At 37.1% G+C, this 19,839-nt stretch overlaps 1 protein-coding gene across 4 annotated transcripts in view; it reads right to left on the bottom strand.

Moving 5' to 3' along the window:
* Positions 1-2,704: 2,704 nt before the first annotated feature.
* BRD1 (bromodomain containing 1) overlaps positions 2,705-19,839 on the bottom strand; it is a 51,527-nt gene continuing 34,392 nt past the window's right edge. For 2 of the 4 annotated variants that reach the window (XM_089524445.1, XM_089524446.1), the window contains 5 exons: positions 11,394-11,529; positions 10,668-10,795; positions 7,096-7,205; positions 5,367-5,521; positions 2,705-4,537 (listed from right to left, as the gene is read on the bottom strand). In XM_089524445.1, coding sequence (XP_089380571.1) covers positions 4,354-4,537; positions 5,367-5,521; positions 7,096-7,205; positions 10,668-10,795; positions 11,394-11,529 — 713 coding nt within the window. In that variant the 3' untranslated portion in view covers positions 2,705-4,353. Of the gene's footprint in view, positions 4,538-5,366; positions 5,522-7,095; positions 7,206-10,667; positions 10,796-11,393; positions 11,530-15,115; positions 15,287-15,320; positions 15,762-19,839 lie in introns of those variants that run through there. The other 2 variants (XR_016281243.1, XM_089524447.1) reach the window with 2 other exon arrangements.

Here is a 19,839-nt window from a genome sequence, read left to right as displayed (position 1 = left end):
GGGCTCCATTTCAGAGAAAGGTACTGGCAATGCCACTTCTGAGTATTCCTTGCCTAAAAAAAAAACCCCTATGAAATTCATGGGATCACCATAAGTCAACAGCCAACATGAAGGTGCAGTCATACACACATGCATAATCGTCCTACACTTATGTATCCTCATTTAAACCTGAATCTTTGGCCCTATACAGACTGCCAAAATAAAGCTGCTTCAGGTCACTTTGAAGGTATGCTATTTAAATTTGCATGCATCCTAAGAGTCTGGAAGTTGCAACAAAGCTGTGCTCCAGTGTTTAGGACTGGATCGTGGCTTCGACGTGGCTTCCGGACTCTTAGGACGCATGCATCATTTAAACAGCATACCTCCAAAGTGACCCAAAGCAGCTTTATTTTGGCAGTCTGTATAGGGCCTTAGTTTAAAAAGTTCTTTTATTCCTGTTAAGGATGTCTCTATACAGTAAACCCATTTCTTACTCAGATGCTTTTTAAACCACTTTGCACTGGATAAATGATCTTAAGTTAGCAAGCAGTTTTCTATTTACAAAAAACTTCTGCCATGCTTTCCTCAGGCATCTAGGTATTTGCACTAAACGAACTCCTGGTCCATCAGGAGGAAGTGCTAAACCTCTTAAGGACTATTACACTAATGTAATTCTCCCACTTAATACTTGGTGCTTTTACAGTTTTAGGCCAATTGGGTGTGTGTGGAATCGTTAGAGAGAATAAGAAATGTTATTACATTTACATGAAATACATGGTTTAGCAGCATATCATTTTGTAAGACTTCTTAAGGCTGTTGCAAAATAAAATGAACTATACAGACTGCCAAAATAAAGCTGCTTTGGGTCTCTTTGGAGATATGCTATTTAAATGATGCATGGGTCCTAAGAGTCTGGAGGTTACACCAAAGCCACACTCCATTCCTAAGCACTGGAGTGCAGCTTTGGTGCAGCTTCCGGATTCTTAGGACCCATGCATCATTTAAATAGCATACCTCCAAAGAGACCCGAAGCAGCTTTATTTTGGCAGTCTGTAACAGGCCATAATTTTGCATATGTAAATACTAATCCAACTGCTCTTTGGAGCAAAGATGTAGAGAACGCGCATCTAGTTCAATTAGTGCAGTGACTTTGGCCTTATGTTTTTTAAATAACAGCTTTTCTCCAACAGTTCTCTCCAAATCTCCCTTCTTGCTTGTATGCAGTAACTTATACACTCATCAGAAGGAACTAGGGGTGCATCTCTACTATACAGTTACAGCCATTTGATACCACTTAACTTTCATGGTTTCATATTTAAGTATCTTGGAAACAGTATTTTGATGTACTTAAAAATTCTCTGCTACAGCATTTTGGGCCATCCTTATAAACTGCAGTGCATGTTAAATTGAATCAAAACTTTTTTATTCAGTACACTACAAACCCCAGGATTCCATAGGATGCAGCCTTGACAATGGACTTGGCACAAAAGTGCCAATACACCTTAGGAATAGGCGGTTAGGGCCAAGAAGTTCAAAGTATTTCATTTCTGGGATTCTTTTGCTTTTTAAAATTACTTGTCTGTAACTGTAGACACATAGCAGAAGCCATATATACACAAAAATAGCATAACGTGATCGCCTACAGGTCCTTTATAGAAATATGCCAGTGTGTAAAGGTTTGTCAGTTGTGTTGGCATCATAATTCAGCTTTGCAGGCAGTATAATTCAACTTCCTTCTTGATATGCAATTAAACAATAACAAGTGAATCTGCTTGCTCACCCTGAAGTATTTTGTTCGTGAAGGGGAAAATAATATGGCTACCATTGTTAAGAAACCTGGATGTTCATCTTCAACAGGCAAGGTAAGGGACTGGTGAAAGAATTTGAACTTTGTTTTTCCTGGGGGACTGTAGGAATTCCCAACTAATTTGTTATTGCTTAACGCATATTCTACCATCTCCTAATCTATCCAAGAGCTGCCACACCAGAATTTTCTGTCAGTCTTTGGACACTATGTCTATTCATTCTAATAGGTCTTTCAGTGGAAAGTGCACACGCATGTAATTATGCATAGGATTCTTACTATGTCAGATCACACACATCAACAAATGAGGATACATTTCCAATGTATCCATCAGTGTAGTGCCACTTAGAATTATTAGTGAAATCAAGCATGAAAAGGCAGGGGTGATATGTGAATAAACTGAAACTACGTGTTAATCAAGAAACCCCTGAATGTGTAACTTTCAACTTAATTTAATGACTGTATCTCTTGCCCAGCCATGTCTCAATATTTGTATCCATTTACATCTGAAGGTTAGCATCTTCCACTTTATATCTTACTGCCACTTACCTCCTTAGTTTTTCTTTGCCGATCAGAAATAATTCTGCTCTTACTCTGGAAACTTAATCCTTTGTAAACATCAGTACATCCAAACACAGAGATACTGGCTACAGCAACCTCTGTATTTTCCACATGCTACATAAAACTGCTCTTTGGAAAGGTATTTGGCATAGGTGTGTCTGCCACAGCTCTACACATTTGAATATAACTAACCTAGCTGTTAGATGATCCAAAATACAGGCTCGTGCTGTAAATATCTGAAGAAGAAGATATTACAGGGCTTGGAATAGTCTCTCCACCATAAACGTTAGCGCTGAATGCAAGTCAAGCAATTCTGGACCTCATGCAGTCATTCTAAGGGCTAAATGCATGACAAAAATATCACTTGAGAAAGGAATTTTATTTCAAGCTTCTAAGGGGGTATTACAAACCATAGAGAATAAAAACATTAGAAACTATTCCAAAATCGACTGTAGCTTTAAAATAAAAATCCAAGCAGGTTTTACAATGAAGAATGCTATTCAAGGAAATTGTTTAAAAGATTTTCAAAGTATAGGCTTTGCCGTATTTGCTAACCCATTATAAAAAAAAGCTGGGCATAAATATTCGTGCATTCAAATGCATTATTTGGTGTTGCATATTATATACCTTGGTACAGTATTTAAGTTATCACTGAAGAGTCCAACGCAGTGCACTTATAAATAATGTAGTCATTATAAATCACATTGAAAACAAACTTGCCATTTTCATTGTTACAAATTCAGTATTCCAGTGAACATAGAAATAAAGTAGCTACAACAATCAATAGTTTGACTTTATTTTTTTTTTAATATAAAAGTTATTACTGGAAACCCACCCTACGACTTTCGTTCCCTAAATGTAATGCTTTACCTCTCTGAAATAAAAATAAAGTACTAAGTCTATATACATCACATGTACCATACAAAAATGTATCCAAAGTTTCTATTGCTACCAAATTGTTCTAAAATTAAAAGTTACATAAATCCCCTCATTGAAACAAAGGTTACAAATTACAAAAAGTCAAATTACACACAACCCATCAAGTTATTTTATCCAACCATTTCCAAGACAGCTTTTCTCCCAAAGCAAATTGTCTTATGTGCCTGTATAAAAATGTATATCAATATACTTTCTTATTTATTTCTCTTTATAAAGTAAAGTAATACATTTTCTACAATAAATATAACACAGAGAGGCACATAAAATCCAGGGGAGATAGATGAGATATGGTTTTTGCAAGAAACATACTGAAGATCTTTAAGCCAGTTTTGTACAAAACAAGTAATTTTTGAAGTGATATTTTGGGCAAAAATGGAGTGTTTTTGGTGATTTTTCAAGTGATGTCCATAGCATAACCTTAGTTCTGTTGTCTCTCTCACAAAGTACCCTCCAAAATAATGTAATTTTCTTCTCTTAAAATACACATTTGTTGTTGTAAATTTACATCTTTAACTATGTGGTACTTTGTGCAAACAGTTATGATTTATGAAAAATCAAACATTCAGATGTCTTATTTAAAAGCTACAGATCACATAAAATTACATAAGCAGCACCATATCATAATATATGATTTAGCCAAACCTATCTGGTGTTATTTACTTCGAGATTCACTTAGCACCAAAAGGTGGAAGGTGGTGCTTAAGTGTTTTTTAAAACGTGGAAAGAAATGGAAATGACAATCTATCCCTTTCCCAACCAAATAAAAGAAATAAAAAAGCTACATCTAAAATCAGAATAAGTTAAGAGTTGAATATACATATATGTACAGTTTATGAACACTATCAACAAGATTTTAGTGGAAAATTTTCAAAACGGCAACACAATGATTAAAAAAATTAAATCAATATGGCAATGGTGATTCAGAAGAGCTGCGTAACAATTTAAGTGTGCAGAACTCTGCCACTGGATCAATGATTATGAAACTGTATCTTCAATACATTCTTGTAGACAAAGAGGTTAATTTGCAGGTTTCTATATAAGATATTTTAGTGCCTTGATGACTACCAACATTAGTCAATATCACTGAAGTCACTGACTGGTTCTCCATGAACTCTGCTTAGGTGATTCATAGCACGATCAAAAGCAACTCTAACAGCTTTACGAATACTTGAGTTCCGACCTTCCATCATTTTTAATTTGTCTATTGTTTCATCAATCCCAAGTGGAATCATTTTGGATTTTGGAAGCCACTGCCTATAATTGAATAAAACAAAAAGCTTATTATGTAGCCATCTCAGTTTTAAACAACTGAAAATAACCTCAATGTTTGATGTACTTGTTAACATATTTATTGTAACTCATGACACTTCTATTTAAAACAGTGCTCAGTATAGTTTACAATACATGGCTAGAATCGACCAATTAGAAATTCACATGGAGAAATAGTATATATAAAAAACAACGAAACACTGACAATTGATCAGAAAATACAAAAACTAGGAAATGTACAGTGCAATTCAAAATGTTTAGTCAAATTCTAAATTCTTGACAATGCTATGGGGCTTGAATTGGTGTACCATTTTAATCTTCTTTTTCTGCAAGGCTCCCATTGCAAAAAATAAGTTGCACAACCCCAATTTATCACATTCTCAACTCCTCTTACATGTAAAATACACTCGTCCCTCCACATTTGCCATTTTGGCTTTTGTGGATTTGATTATTAACGGATTTTATTAATATGTTCTCTTTAGAAATATCTAGGTCCTCCAGCACATCTCTATGGCCAACTTTATCCAAAAGTCACACTGAAGGACCTACAGATTCCTAGAGTGAACACTCCACTAGGCATCTGTAGCTCCTCCAGTAAAATTCTATGGTCAATGTCGGGCAGATGTTGACCACAGAGTTGCACTGGAGGACCTAGAGATTCCTAGAGAGGTGTTCCCTCAGGTAAAATATAGTGTTTTTGTTATTTGTGGTTTTTTCACATTCCAGGAGTCCTGTGCCCCTAACCCCAGCGAATGTGGAGGGATAAGTGTGTCTAACACTTATCGGTGTTGGTTGTGAGGCAGGAACTACGTACCAACTTCTTTTGTTGTCAAAAAATAAAACCAAGAAAAGCTTCTCATCTGATTTGGTCTGCATTTGTTCTCCAATTTTCAACACATCAAGGGGTGGCACTGGTATTGTAACACCATTGTGATGACCAGCAACACGAGGCATTTTAGGGTCAATTATCTACAAAACAATGGAGGAAAAAATTGTAAATTACTAACCTCTATTCTTAAGAACTTTGTAGCATTACTGTACTATTAATAAAACTTTTAAAATCAAAGGGTAGGATTGAGAGTTAAGTATGTTTTAAGAGACTAAAAAAACACGAACATAGCTTAGACCCAATCCAGACATTAAGTCAACAGTGTGGGAAACAATTCTCACTTGCCTGATAAGTTTGTTGAGATCCTTCTATGTCAGCGGTTGGGAAAATACAGCTTGCTGGCTACATGCAGCTGCCAGATCCTTCTTTTGTGGTCCCCAAAGACTCCTGCTAATCCCCCGATTTTTTTTAAAGTACATGTTTTGCCTAAACCCTACATAAAATCCCACCAAACACATACAAACACCTTCAAAGTCCAACACCCCCCCAGCACCCTATAGAAAACCCACAATATCTCAGTTTGTGTCAATCTTTCCGAAAATGGCAGTCAGAAGTAATGGAAAATTGTTTCCCATCATCATTTTGGGAATGATATGGACAAAACCAGAAATACTTTGGAAGTTTTGGTGCGAACTGTCGGGGAGCTGTGGCCTGGGGGAGAGGGGAGTTTCAGAGTAGAAAACTGTTCCTGCCCTCCTCCTGCCACAGCCGCCCATGCCTGTTTTGTATGGTCAAGTCCTGTGCTGCTAGGTACCATTTTTGAAGCAATCAACACTGAACAATATTTACTTTAAAAAATATCCAAGGTAACAATTTATTATGTATTGTTTTTTGTGGGTTTTTCGGGCTATGTCGCCATGTTCCAGAAAAGTTTCTTCCTGACGTTTCGCCAGCATCTGTGGCTGGCATCTTCAGAGAATGCTTTGCCTGGAAATGCTTTGCTCTGAAGATGCCAGCCACAGATGCTGGCGAAAAGTTAGGAAGAAACGTTTCTGGAACATGGCCACATAGCCCGAAAAACCCACAAAAAACTATGGATGCCGGCCATGAAAGCCTTCGACTTTACATTATTATGTATTGTTACACAATGTCAATTTAATGCTGTATGGGTTCAGAAAAACATGGGTTTACTGTTTGTTTTTAATTTTTGTACTTATTACAGGTTTGGTATCTGAGTTCAGTGAGTAAATGGCACATCCATGCAATCCTGCTATTTCAATGAATCTATTGGCAGTACCAGTACAATGCAGTGAGCTATATCTATATCATCATCATCATCATCATCCAGTAAAAATGTATTTTAAAAAACAGTTGTCAAGAGAACCTTTGATCCACATGGCACACATATGGAAAGTGATTCTGACAGCTTCAGAAGATTGCATATATGATGAACTAAAATGCATTACATTGTAGGGATAGGGAACTTGTGACTCTCTAAATGCTGATATTTTAGTTCCCCTCACACCAAGACATTTGTTATACTGTAACAATAGCACAAAGGGTTATGCAATAATCTATGCTACTGGAATACGTGACTTTTCTATACAACTCTTACTGTAAACTACAAATGGATTCCTCTGTGCAAATGTTGACTCTTTAAATCATTTGGGTTAACACATTTATTATGGGTTTTACTGAAGAGCTGCTAACTCACCAGTGCTGGATAGGAAGGATACCCACTACATTTGGCCCAAACGACTTTTAGAGGCTCAAGAACAGAATTTGAAGCATCAGTTGAAATCCACATGCTGCTATGTCCAACTTCTAAAATCAAATAGTTTTAGAAAACAATTAATCATAGCTAATATCTTAAGATCATGAAACTAGTGCGTAAGTGGCATGACTGCCACTGAAAACACAACATATATAGGTGTCTTCTGAGTAGGTCATTCGCATGAAACAGTTCCTATAAGCTATGGACAAATTTTAATCTCCTCTGTTCCACTTCTTTTTTTAATTCAACGTGGTTAAAAATCAGCCCAAACCACATAGAAACTGTTTCAAATAATAAATTTCCATGCAGAAAGGCAATTTATGTTGACACCATAAAGTGTGAAGTGGTTTAACACTACCATGCATTAATGGTTCTGTGCTTTTTTTATTCAGTAGTAATTTCTGCAAAAACTGGTAGTTCTGTTTTTCCTTTTTTTCAGTTGTGACTTTAGATACATTCGTTTACCAATTTTCACTAATCAAAGTATTTCTACAGGTTGTTTAAAAACCACCCTAACAGTACAGTTGGTTTGCATGACATATAAACATATGGCTAAAATACGGTCTTGTTTTTATTTGAGGCCTGAATGTAGATTAACATAACCATTGTTTTTTAATATGATGCAGCGTGCCAGAGGTGGCACTCAGAGCCCTCTCTGTGGGCACCCACACCATCGCCCCAGCACAGAGTTTGCCAGAGTTTGTTACTAGAAAGCCAGAGGAACATGGCACTTTGCAATAAATAAGTGGGTTTTGGGTTGCAGTTTGGGCACTCGGCCTCTAAGAGGTTCACCATCACTGGACTAGGCTGTAACACACATGCCAGACATTCATCTTTGCAAGAGGCTCTTCTGTTTAATTTTCAGTGATACTATCCTTCTTCTCATCATGCTTTTCCTCTCCTCAGCATACCCCATTTGCAAGTTCTCCTGACCCTGGTGTAATGTTTTCAGAAGTCTAGAAAGGCTGCTACAGGGAAGTCCATTTCTCTCAGTCTCAATGTAAGCACCTTGTTGTAAGCAGTTAAAAATTATATGAGATAACAAGCAATAAGCACTACTGGGGATAGGTAAGGGCAAGTCCAACTATTAGTGTGCAAGAACAAAGAGAATAACAATACTTAATACAGAGAAAGAGAAGTCAGAAAAAGAGACCTTTCTCACAAGATCCAGGAATTCAAAGAGAAAGTTAAGTGAAGGGTAGGGATGCTCTACAATCAGAAGAGGAATATGACACACAATCAGGAAGGGATAAAAAGGTGATGACAACAATATACAAAACAGCTATATAAAATGTGAAGGATAAATGATACATGGGAAGAAGAAGAAATTTAAGAAGATGAACACCAAATTTTAGAAAGTGAAGTGTAAGCCATGCAAAAAGCAATCAGAATCCAATTTTAACTGCAATCTGCTAGCAAATACAGTGCTACCTCGGGTTACGAAATTAATTTGTTCCGCGGTGCTGTTCGTAACCCGATACATTTCGCAACCCGAAAAGGCTTTCCGTTAGCGCTGGAAAGCCGCTAGCCGCGCTTCGCATTTGAATTTTGCGCCGAAATGAATTTCGTAACCCGAAAAATCTTTCGTTACCCGGAACAGTTTTTTCCAATCTAACTTTTTCGTACCCCGGAAATTTCGTAACGCGATCAATTCGTATCCCGGGGTACCACTGTATGGAAAACAAAGCAGTGGCTCACAGACTGGAAGTGATCAATACACACTCCCATACACTGAAGAAGAGACATAGATGATTATGGGTAACTACAGGACCATCACACTAACCATTTCCCATGCAGGGAAATCATGCTCTAAAATCTGCAACAGACTCCTACCATATATGAAGTGAGAAATCCTTGAGTTGCAAGCTGGATTTAGGAAAGGAAGAGGCATAAGGAATCATGTTGCTAACATATGAGGGATAATGGAGCAAACCAGAGAATTCCAAAAGAAAATCTACATGCGTTCTAACAGTGTTGACTACAGGAAAGCCTTTGATTGCATAGATCACAAAAGCTATGCAATGCTCTAAAAGAAATGGGAGTGTCACTACATTTGATTGTCCTGATGTGTAACCTGTATCAAGGACAAGAGGCTGCTGTTAGAACTGAATACAAAGAAACACAAATGTTCCCAGTTGGCAAAGGAGTCAAGCAAGGCTGTATACTATCTTCATAGTTATTCAACCTGTGTACAGAAAATATCGTATACAGAGGCTTAGACTCAGAGCAAAGAGGAGTGAAGATGGGGGAGGAACATTAACAAAGCAGACGACACAATATTACTAGCAGAAACTAACGAAGGCCTGAAGCAATTGCTGAAGAAGGTCAAGGAGGAAAGTGCCAAGGTAGGTTTAATGTTGAACATCAAGTAAACAAAAGTAACGATAATGGAAGATCTACAGGAATTCATCCTAAATAACGAGAAAACTGAAATAGTCAAAGAATTACATACTTTGGATTAAATATTGGTCAGAACAAAAACTGCAGTGGACTGGACGGCCCTTGTGGTCTCTTCCAACTCTATGACTCTATGCTTTTAAATTAAAAGAAGACTAGGATTGGGAAGGGCAGCTATTAAAAGAACTGGAAAAGATCCTAAAGATAAAAATCTGAACACCAAAGTGAAGTCATCCAAGCCATCGTATTCCCCATCACTGTGTATGGATGTGGGAGCTAGACAGAGAAGAAAGCTGATAGGGAAAAAAAATTCATTTGAGATGTGATGCTGGAGATAAGGGCTGAGGAGATTGTAGACAGCCAAAACAAATAGGCTGTATAATAGATCAAGTCCAAACTCTCCCTGGAAGTCAGGGTGACTAAACTGAGGCTGCAGTAATTTGCAGTAATTTGGCCACATCATGAGAAGTCATGAATCACTGGAAAAAACAATGATGCTAGGAAAGGTAGAAGAGAGTAGAAAGAGAGGAAGACCACATGCCAGATAGACTCAATCAAAGAGGCCTCAGGCCAGAACCTGTAGGAACTGAGCAGAGCAGTACAGGAGAGGGTGTCTTGCAGAAGTCTCATCCACAAAGTTATCATGAGTTGAGGTTGACTCGAGGGCAGTTAACAACAACAATGACTTTTAAAATGGAAATGTCTTGATGAATGGTGAAGGGGGACCATTATAAACACAGGGTGTAGTACCCCAAAGACATGAAAATAGGAGCTAAATGAAGTGAAGAGAGAGATAGATCTATTGCAATAAATGTGAGGACTGGCTGTACAGAGAATGAAATACCGATGGAGAAGTGATTGGCTACGATGATGAAAAGAGGAAATGAGATTGATTAAATTGAGAGACATCAGGAATGTGAATACCAGAGGCTAAGTGGAAAGTCTCTTTTATACATGATGGTATAATTGAGAGATACAAAAATGGGCAAGGCCTTCCATTCAACAGAAGACAGCATGTATCTGAAAGTCACAAATATTGTCTTTAGAAAGCACATATGAATCCCTAGAAGTGGCATACATTTATTTCATTGTGTATATAAAAACATGCCAGTTACCAGCTGCAATTCTTGCTGCTTTTGCGTAGTTTCCATTTTCAATGCATGATATCAATTCACTTCTGTCTTCTAATGTGTGTCTTCGTATAAGCGCTGGTTTGCCTTTTCCACACTTTGGTAGGCTAAAACTACAAACATGTGATCTGTTATTACAAACCAAAACACTTTTGCTGTAGATAATCATCCTAATTCTATAAATCATTACAAACATAGCTACTTGTATGCCAGTGTTATTATCACACAGTTCTTAATAGGCTGTCCACTTGAATTTGCTAACCTATGTAATCCAGCCTAAAAAACCCCACAATTCCAAGAATACAATTTCAATTCCAAGTGAGACAGATCAAAACCATTGAAGATTTCAGAATATATTGTAGATACACAACTTAAAACTATATCCGGTATGTACTCAGATTAAAACTATGGATTGGAGCCCTTGCTGATTTTCCATGTGTACAAGTTTTCCTTCCATTTGTGGAAGAGATTATTGTCTAGTAGAGACTCCTGTGTGACAAAATGCTTTATATCTACTAATGACAACTCCCACACTATTCCAGAGGATCCTCCAATCCTCCAGAATACATTTTGAGTATATGCACAGGAAATGAAACAATTGATAAATGTGGTCTCTACACCTTCTTCCAAATGTCTGCTTGCTGGAAATCTATGCTTAAGTTACTGTATTTTATTGTACTTTAACTCAGGCTAAGAACACCCTATGTTTACCTTGAACTACACAACAAGCTGTTACTTGAGGATATACTAGATTCTGATGCACAACGGCGCCGAGGTTCAACTTTTCTCCCAGGAGCATCATCTGTCTCAGACTCTTTACCACCATCTCCAAAACCATTTGAAAGACCTGGTAGTTAACAGACAAAAACATCCATAATTTGAGAATGCATTTTATTCTCATGCATATCTCCACATACATTCATATATAGTGTGCCTGCATCATATGCGGGCGCGCTATACGCAGATTTGAGCATATGCTCAAACCCACATAGAGCCGCACGGGAGCACGTGGGGCGGCGCATCGCATTCGAATGAATGGGGTGTGCACCCGTGCCGCCATGTGCACTTGAATGGGGCTTGAGCATACACATTTTTTTGGCTTACGTGGGGGGTCTGGAACAGATCTCCCCCCGTAAGCCAAGGGCGCACTGTATATGTTTCAGTCTTTGTTATCAGACTATAACATGAGAAAATAAGACAAAATATTAAATATTTAAGAGAAACATGCAAAAATGTGTCAACAACACTGAAGAAACAGGATGTCAAGTCAAAGGAATTTACAACCATTGCAAAATATCTAACAGTGTTGCTCCTAAAATAACAAATGCAGAACCAAGAGTGAAGAAATACATAAGAAAATCATGTCTGAAGAATCACATAAAAGGCAGAAAGTATAAAATCTTTAAATTTGCTTTTTTAAAAAATGGTGAAAACAAAGAGTAATACTGTTGAAACATCTGAGCTGAGAGAATTCATCTCCTTAACTAATCAGAAGACAAGGAAAAAAATGCTGGTAATTTTGGTTAAATCAAACACAGTCAACAGATGAGCAAAACTGTTAATATCCATTAAAGGTCTAGAAAATTTCAATGTACTGTCGGCACAAATCAATCCATATGTAGGACTCTATAGATGTAAAACACAACATGAACTAGCCCAAATAACAAAACGATCTGATAGCTCTTAATTTTAACCTTTGTGTTTTATTTCAAAATTGTAGAATGGGGAGTCTAATACAATAAGAAAACAGTTGACAGATGGTTCAGATAACCACGAATCAGGATTGATACTCTGTCACAGTGTGAACTGTACAATTGCCCTATAGTCAACCCTCTTAAGCACAGAATTATGTATATACTCGACTATAACTTGACCTCATGTATAAGTCAAGGGCAAGTTTTGGGGCCAAAATTATGGATTTTGCTATGACCCATGGATAAGTCAAGGGTAAAATTTAGGGGCATATAGTAAAGGATCGAAAGGATGAAGCAAAGCAAAACAATGTCAAAGAACTTATAATATTCCAGCAGACATAACTCGGTGTGTTTACTCTTAAGATTGGATGGATGAGAGAGTAGAGGGGGTCAGTGCTTCACTTATTATACTCTTGTTTTTCATCAGGAGATGGTGCCTTCTTTTAAATAAGATTTAAGATACAATACTTGCATTGACCTGTGGATAAGTCGAGTCAGTTTTTTTGGGGTCAATTTTTTTACCTAAATTTCTAGACTTATACATGAGTAAATACAGTATGTATCTCTGCAGAGCCTTAAATTGAATATTTCTTTTAATAACTTTTATTAAATTAAGGCTGGTATCATTTGATGTTCAATTCACAAATTAGTAAGTCCAACAGTGTATCAACATGTTGCAATTAAAACCCAGAGAAAACCAGTACTACAGGACTTGTTGCCTTTTGATACAACAATTTTGTTATATTTGGATATGATATGGCAGTGAAACAATCAAAATATTTTACCTACCCATCTATCTATTATTAGCCAGTTATTTTACTACTTGGTTGCACTTACATACCAATCATATTGCTATGTGAGGCTTGAGGACATATTTTTTCTCATACTGGACACAGGGAAATCAATGGGAAAACAGTTTATGGCATGTTACCTGTGAAGATTTCCTGAAGCTTCCACAATTAAAACCATTCCAATCGATAAGTGTGTAAATGCCAATTCTGTGTGACAGTGCATAGTCAAAGTTGATTCCATTATTCAGAAAAGTATATGCATAAATCTTAATGAACAAATTTCTATTAGAAACAACAGTTATAGGAATAAATCTTTATATAAATTAGTTTGCCATCTTCTTGCAAAACCAACTTGAATTGGATGTGAAGAAACCACAATTGCACAGGTAACTAACAGGTTTTAAAAGTAAAAGGTCCTGGCCACAATCCTAAGTAATATGTACACACATGGAAAAGGAGACAGTGAGGAAGTTTTAACAGGCCAATATTTCTAGGAGACCAGGCTATCAGGTGGTTGCAGTCTTTGACCACTATCTACTAGTACAATGAAATAAACTGAATTTTTTGTTATCCATAGAGCAGAAAGCAGAACACATGAGACCTAAGCTACAGCAAGCAGTGGAGGTTAAAACTTTCGTACATACTTCTACATGAACCACAAAGGGGTGTGATTTTAAAATCACAGCAAACAGATTTATTCCTTAATTTCAGTAATGTGCAACTTAAATTCCCCTGAGTTGCAAAAATACATACAAAACATACAAAAAGAGTTAATAAGAATTCCATATACCATTTTGGATGGCTAATAGAATAACTATTGGCATTAATAATTTACCAAAATCAATAGATGAGGAACCTGTTAGAAAGTATGAACCATCAAGATTTCAAGTAATTTGGCTCAGAGACAGGTATTGCTCTGTCAAGGCAATAACCAAGAATCTGTGCTCAAACTTTTCTGTATTGCAGATGTTTTATCAAATCCATCCTAAAATCTGTGGCACCTAGTTTGTTAGATTTCTCATGAACCTTTTGTGTTTATAGTTTATCTTTAAATTATCTTAGATAACACTTCCTCTCAGAACACTCAAACCTTTGCTATATTACAGCCCACAGACAGGCCATACAAGCTGGTGTCAGCAAGAAACCATTTATGGCATCTTTAAGATGCCCACTGCCTATGAAAGTGAGCCAAGACCTCGTTTCAAATCAACTCAGTTTCAGATAACATGTTCTACACAATCTCATGCTACACTGCACTAGTTTAAGGTGTCCTTAGACTCTAAGTTATACAAGTCTCTTTAAACTACAACTAACAACCATGTTAGTACTCAAAAGTTTCAAACCTGAGAAGGAAAACTTTCATGCCGAAGAATAACAGATGAAGTGGGAGAGAGATATACATCTACAACTGTCTATTTCATGGAAACACAATATACAGAGTAGTGAAATGGTGGGATTTCATTATTTTGAACAGAAACCTAAACACAAAACTGAAATTGCACCTGATCTGCGAACACAGAGAGAATGCGGTAACATTGCCATGCAGTGTTAAAATAGACCCAGGCTCACCAGATAAACACTTTGAACTAGTTTTTCAAAACAAACAAACGAACAAACAAACCTTAATGAAGTATGAAACAATATTGACATTTGAAAAATATTACTATAAATGTGAAAATGTAAACACAAGATATTGGATTAGATCCAGGTGATACTTAGATACTTAAGAGTAGATCTAGGAAACTGATGGAAATTTAATGATGACCAGAATCCCACTGATTTCAATGGTTCTACTCTTTCAGTGTCAAAGTTGGAAACACAAATGATTGAATCTAGGAAATTTGACATCTCTTTTTTAAAAGCAATCTATAATGTGTCTCTAATTACTTCTCTATACAGCTTTAGAACTGGGATTGGTCTATCTTACCTAGATCTTTGTTGAAGGTACAGCAGACAAGTGTTTTCAATGATCAAGCAGATGGAGACACTACAAAACACCTTTTGCCACTCAGAATTTGTGTAACATCAGGTGGAAGTGTAAAACCATATTTATATATTTTGAATATCAACTATAGTCCATTTCTCTTACATACTATATAGATGTTCATTTTCATAATACCTAACAAGGGTAGATATAAAAATAGTTACCATATTTGGTGTATGTGTTATGAAGTGTAAATCTTGGTCAAATGGTTTGCAGAGGAATGGAGATGGAAAGGCATATTCTTAACCAATCCACCCACAAGGACCACATTTAAGTTAAGAGTTCTTGGGACTAGTAAAATTGCGACCAATCTATGTCACACAGATTGCAACATACAACTTTATAACTTACGGAGATGGGGAAATATACTGAATGAAGAGCATAGTTCATGTATATATCAAAGATTTCCTCCAACAGTATTCAAGATAGTGATTTTGTTTTAAGGATGGCTGGTGTCTCCAACATGATCCAAAATATATTACTTCAAATGTAATTGTCTTTCTGCGTTCGAAAATGATCATTACATTGAATTCCAGTCCGTGTTCAGGATAATAGAAAATAATTAGGATCCAAATAGATAAATATTCAGCATATTAGTTAATATGTGAACCTGGAAGACAGTGAAAAAGTAATTTAGTCTCACTGAAAGGAACAAGAGCTTTAAATAAATAAGCCCTCCTCCCAGAAATAATCAGAGAAAGATTTGTAAAAATTTCATACACTATCAATCCTACCAGTCATATTTAATGTAACATATGAAAGTGAAGACTGAAATAGTCTCCATTTTGAATCAACTGCTCATTACTGAAAGAAATGACATCAGAGAAGTTAGGGTTCTTTTAATAATGATTATGGGCTGTCTTTTTCAGAAATTTTTTCCACTGAAAGAAGACTGATGAGTCTATCCTACAAATTTGAAATGCTACCTGTACTTCTCTATTTAGAAATCAACATCAATAACTGTGAAGATGCCTCAACAATGCAGAAAGACATTAGCAAAGAAAGCCTCTAAAAGCCTAAGAAGGGATCGTGAAAATGGGAATGTGGATTGTGACCTATCATGTTTAGGATCATAGGAGATTACTGAATTAGTTTTCCGCGCAAAGAAATAATAAAAAGAATAATCATTGTAGGTTTGTTTTGACTACAATATTGCTTAATATCTTTTCTAAATTTTACATCTACTATGTAGTATTTAAAGAGTTTCAGAGAAAGGAGTAAATAATCACGTTATGCAGAAAACTATAAATGGAATAACAAATAGTTTCCCAACAATTTTTTAAATGTATTTCAATGTTATTTAAAACAGTATCCTTACAATCAACTATTAGTTCCTATGTTTCTAAATTATCATTACTAATTGTAGAAGAAATGAACACTGTGGAGATTAGCTCTCCATTTCCAAGAGCAAATTCAGTTGCTTCTTCTTAAAATAATCTTACAATTTTCCTGAAAAACATTGCATCAGGAAATTATATAAACAACCTTATTTTTGTACTTTGAAGACACATCTATAGAATAGTTTTGCTAACATTTTCTGCAAAGTACTTAAATTTTAATCATTTCCAAAGTTGTTTGCAAACACAAAATGCTGATCTCCAATTTATGAGAAAGACTATTCATTTATTCTGCCATACACTCATATCAACTTACACAATAAGACAAGTTTCTGTTAATACAATCATACTAAGAAGCACATTTTTCTGCAGACTTCAAAAGATGCATGGAAGCTAAAGATTTTGCAAGAGTTGGAATTTTAAATGTTTTTTGAATCAGCAGGAATACTTTTACACTCCTAATATATACAAGACTCCTTTAAGATTCTTGCTACAAAAAGATGAGAATACTAACACTCTGAAATTTATATGCCACCAAATGAAACAGACAGCGACTGTGCATTTTTTACAGAATCACAGCCAACAAGAGGACTACTCAAAAGTTCTTTGAACACTTCAGCCAAGGAGGAAAATATTTAGCTACTTACTTTACTGACATTTCTCAAAGATTTAATGGCTTTCGAGTTTTATGGAATTTCTAGCTGGCTTAAAATGGAGCTGTATGCAAGAGGCTTAAACAGAAACACATAAAATAGAGTGTTTACATCATTTTTCATTTTACTCCAGAGATAAACAATACTTTTGGGAACTATAGTCTACCCAACTTTCAATGTATGTGTATGTGCCTTCAAATCACCTGTTGACTTATGGTGACCCCAAGAATGTAGTATGGTTTTCTTGGGCAAGGAATACTCAGAGACGGTTTACCAATTCTATCCTTTGAAGTACAGGCCTGAAATGCACAAGCCAAAAGGAGTGGCTTCCAGCTGCTTTGGAGGCACAATGTGCAGATGATGCATGCCCCCAATGCAGCCAGATGCCGCTCCAAGGGCACCTAAGACAGCCCAAACCCTCTGGCAAAAGGAGCAGTGATAATATGCTCCTTGCCAACAGCTTCCTTGGGACTGTGGTGGCGGCCTGCTTTCAGAGTGGGCCATCCAGTTGCCGCAGTCCTGGGCCGATCGGGGCTCAATCATGGGTGGAGCAGCCAAAGACTGCCCCAGGACACCCTCCTGTCTCACCCCAGTTTACAATACGTGGCACAAACTTAACTTTTCTAAGCTAAAAGATTTATAGGAGACTCCAGCTGCTGTTACACATTTTGGTTTTGTTTGTTTTTTAAAAAAGAAGATTGAACTCCTATATATTTTATGCATCCCTCAGTATTTCAAGAGCTCTTTTTAAGCATAGGTGGGCTCCTGTTCTCCATGCCAGCTGGATACAGCTCCCTCTTCTCACAAGCAAAGATAATGACTGGCTCAGATGGGGGCACCAGAAGTACCTAGCTGTCTCAGTGGGTTATACAACAGCACACTCCTTTTCGATCCCTCCATTTTCCCAAGATCCAGTGTAACAATGTTTTTTGCCAGTGCATAATCCTGATTTTCCACCATGGTTTTCAAGGGCCAACATATTGTTAATGTTCAAATAACACAGTGGCAGGGAGAAAAAAATAGACAATACCAACATCATCCATGTGCGCGTGTGTGTGATGTGAAAATATATAAGCCATCTCTGTCATTCTCATAATGCTTCATTAATTATCAGGTTAGCATTCAGGACAGAAATGGTTCTGCAGCATTTGGGAGAAAAAATAGAGGTGGGGAAAGGAGAACACAACAAGTACTAAAAGGAACCGTGTTTATGTGCCTACAGGGTGAATCAGATGGGCAGGAAGGAGCGGCCAGATGCTGGTCCTGGCCTGATTGTCCTGGGACTGTGGCAACCACAAGTCATGGTCCTGTGGGCACCTGCTGCTGTGGTTCCAAATGGACTGGAAAAGAGCAGAAAACATCAGTTCCTTTTGCACTGATTTTGGGTCGCAATATTTAGCTCCAGTGCAACCCCAGGGTGGCTTCCAGGCGCATGCATCATATAAATGCCATGCCCCCAGATTGGCGGAAAGCTACCCCCGTCTGTTTTGGGCCTATTTTATTCTTTCATTTCTCCAAAATTACAACTACAACAGCTCTGGAGAGCATTAATATCCACCAGATGATATTGTTTCCTTCCCAACCTGGAAAGTGTTGGAGGAGATGAAGGAGATAAATAGAGCAGAGAACACACAATTGTACAGTATGAAAGGGAAGTATGCATCAGATGTTGCCTCAAACTTAAGAAAGGTACAGGGCAGGCATCCATACATTCAGTGGACAGTTCCATCTAACAGGCAGAATAAAGTAACACTGTTCCATTTTCATTGCCTTTGAGGGGCTGGTAAGAAACAACAATTCCTTCAAGTACTCTCAGTATTTAATGTCTTCATATCCAACACAAATCAAAGAGCCCAACTAACCCAAGCATTCTGATGCAAGAGGGATTGTTAGCCACAAATAACGACTTTCTATTAAATCAAGCAACAGTGTCTGATTCCTGTGACTAAACCCCTCTCCAGGTTGGCCCTGCAGTTCCAACTCTTAGGCTCCTGTGACTCACCTTGCCCTCTTACCCGAAGATCCCTCCCTGGATCTGGTACTCAGGCCTCAAGGTGATCCCTATTATGGACAAGTAGTTGTCTTGCTCAGTGGGTTCAGTGTGGTAAGCCTGACAAATCTTGTTATCAATTCATAAATGAACAGTTAGACATAGTTACAGAAAATAAAACAAGTATAATTGTGTGATATATAACAAGTTACACAGGAAATCCCTGAACTTCTTCCTCATACACAGATCCCAAAACTCTATTCAGATCCCCACCATGTCTCTGACTGCTCTTACCGTATTCTGTATCTTCCCTATGTAACTCTTTGGCACATAAACCTCTAGTTTGTATCCCCTCCCTCCACTGCATTCCCTGAAACAAGACTGTCTGGCTTTAACCAGGCTTGCCCAGTTTCATTCTTCACAATTCCTAATCGAAATTCATGCTCTTCCTTGAACGTGTCTCATATCCTTTTATTTCTTTTTTAAACTGTGATTAATATATACGACAATTCAGAAAATATGCAGGGGTAGCTGTGTTGGCCATTTAGCAAATTCAAACAAAAATCCAACAAACAGTGATACCTTTATTGGCCAATCAAAATGCACAATATACTTGTTGCAAGCTTTTGAAGCTCCACTGGCTTCTTCATTAGGCAAGATGTTACAAACCAAACAGGAGGAAAATTGGAGATGTTAGTAAGATGTTTG

Source organism: Sceloporus occidentalis, unplaced genomic scaffold, assembly GCF_023333645.1.
Source record: "Sceloporus occidentalis isolate IW3139 unplaced genomic scaffold, rSceOcc1.0.p SCAF_5, whole genome shotgun sequence".
NCBI lineage: Eukaryota > Metazoa > Chordata > Lepidosauria > Squamata > Phrynosomatidae > Sceloporus > Sceloporus occidentalis.
The sequence above is the reverse complement of the archived record's forward strand: the minus strand, read 5'-3'. Positions and strand labels throughout refer to the sequence as shown.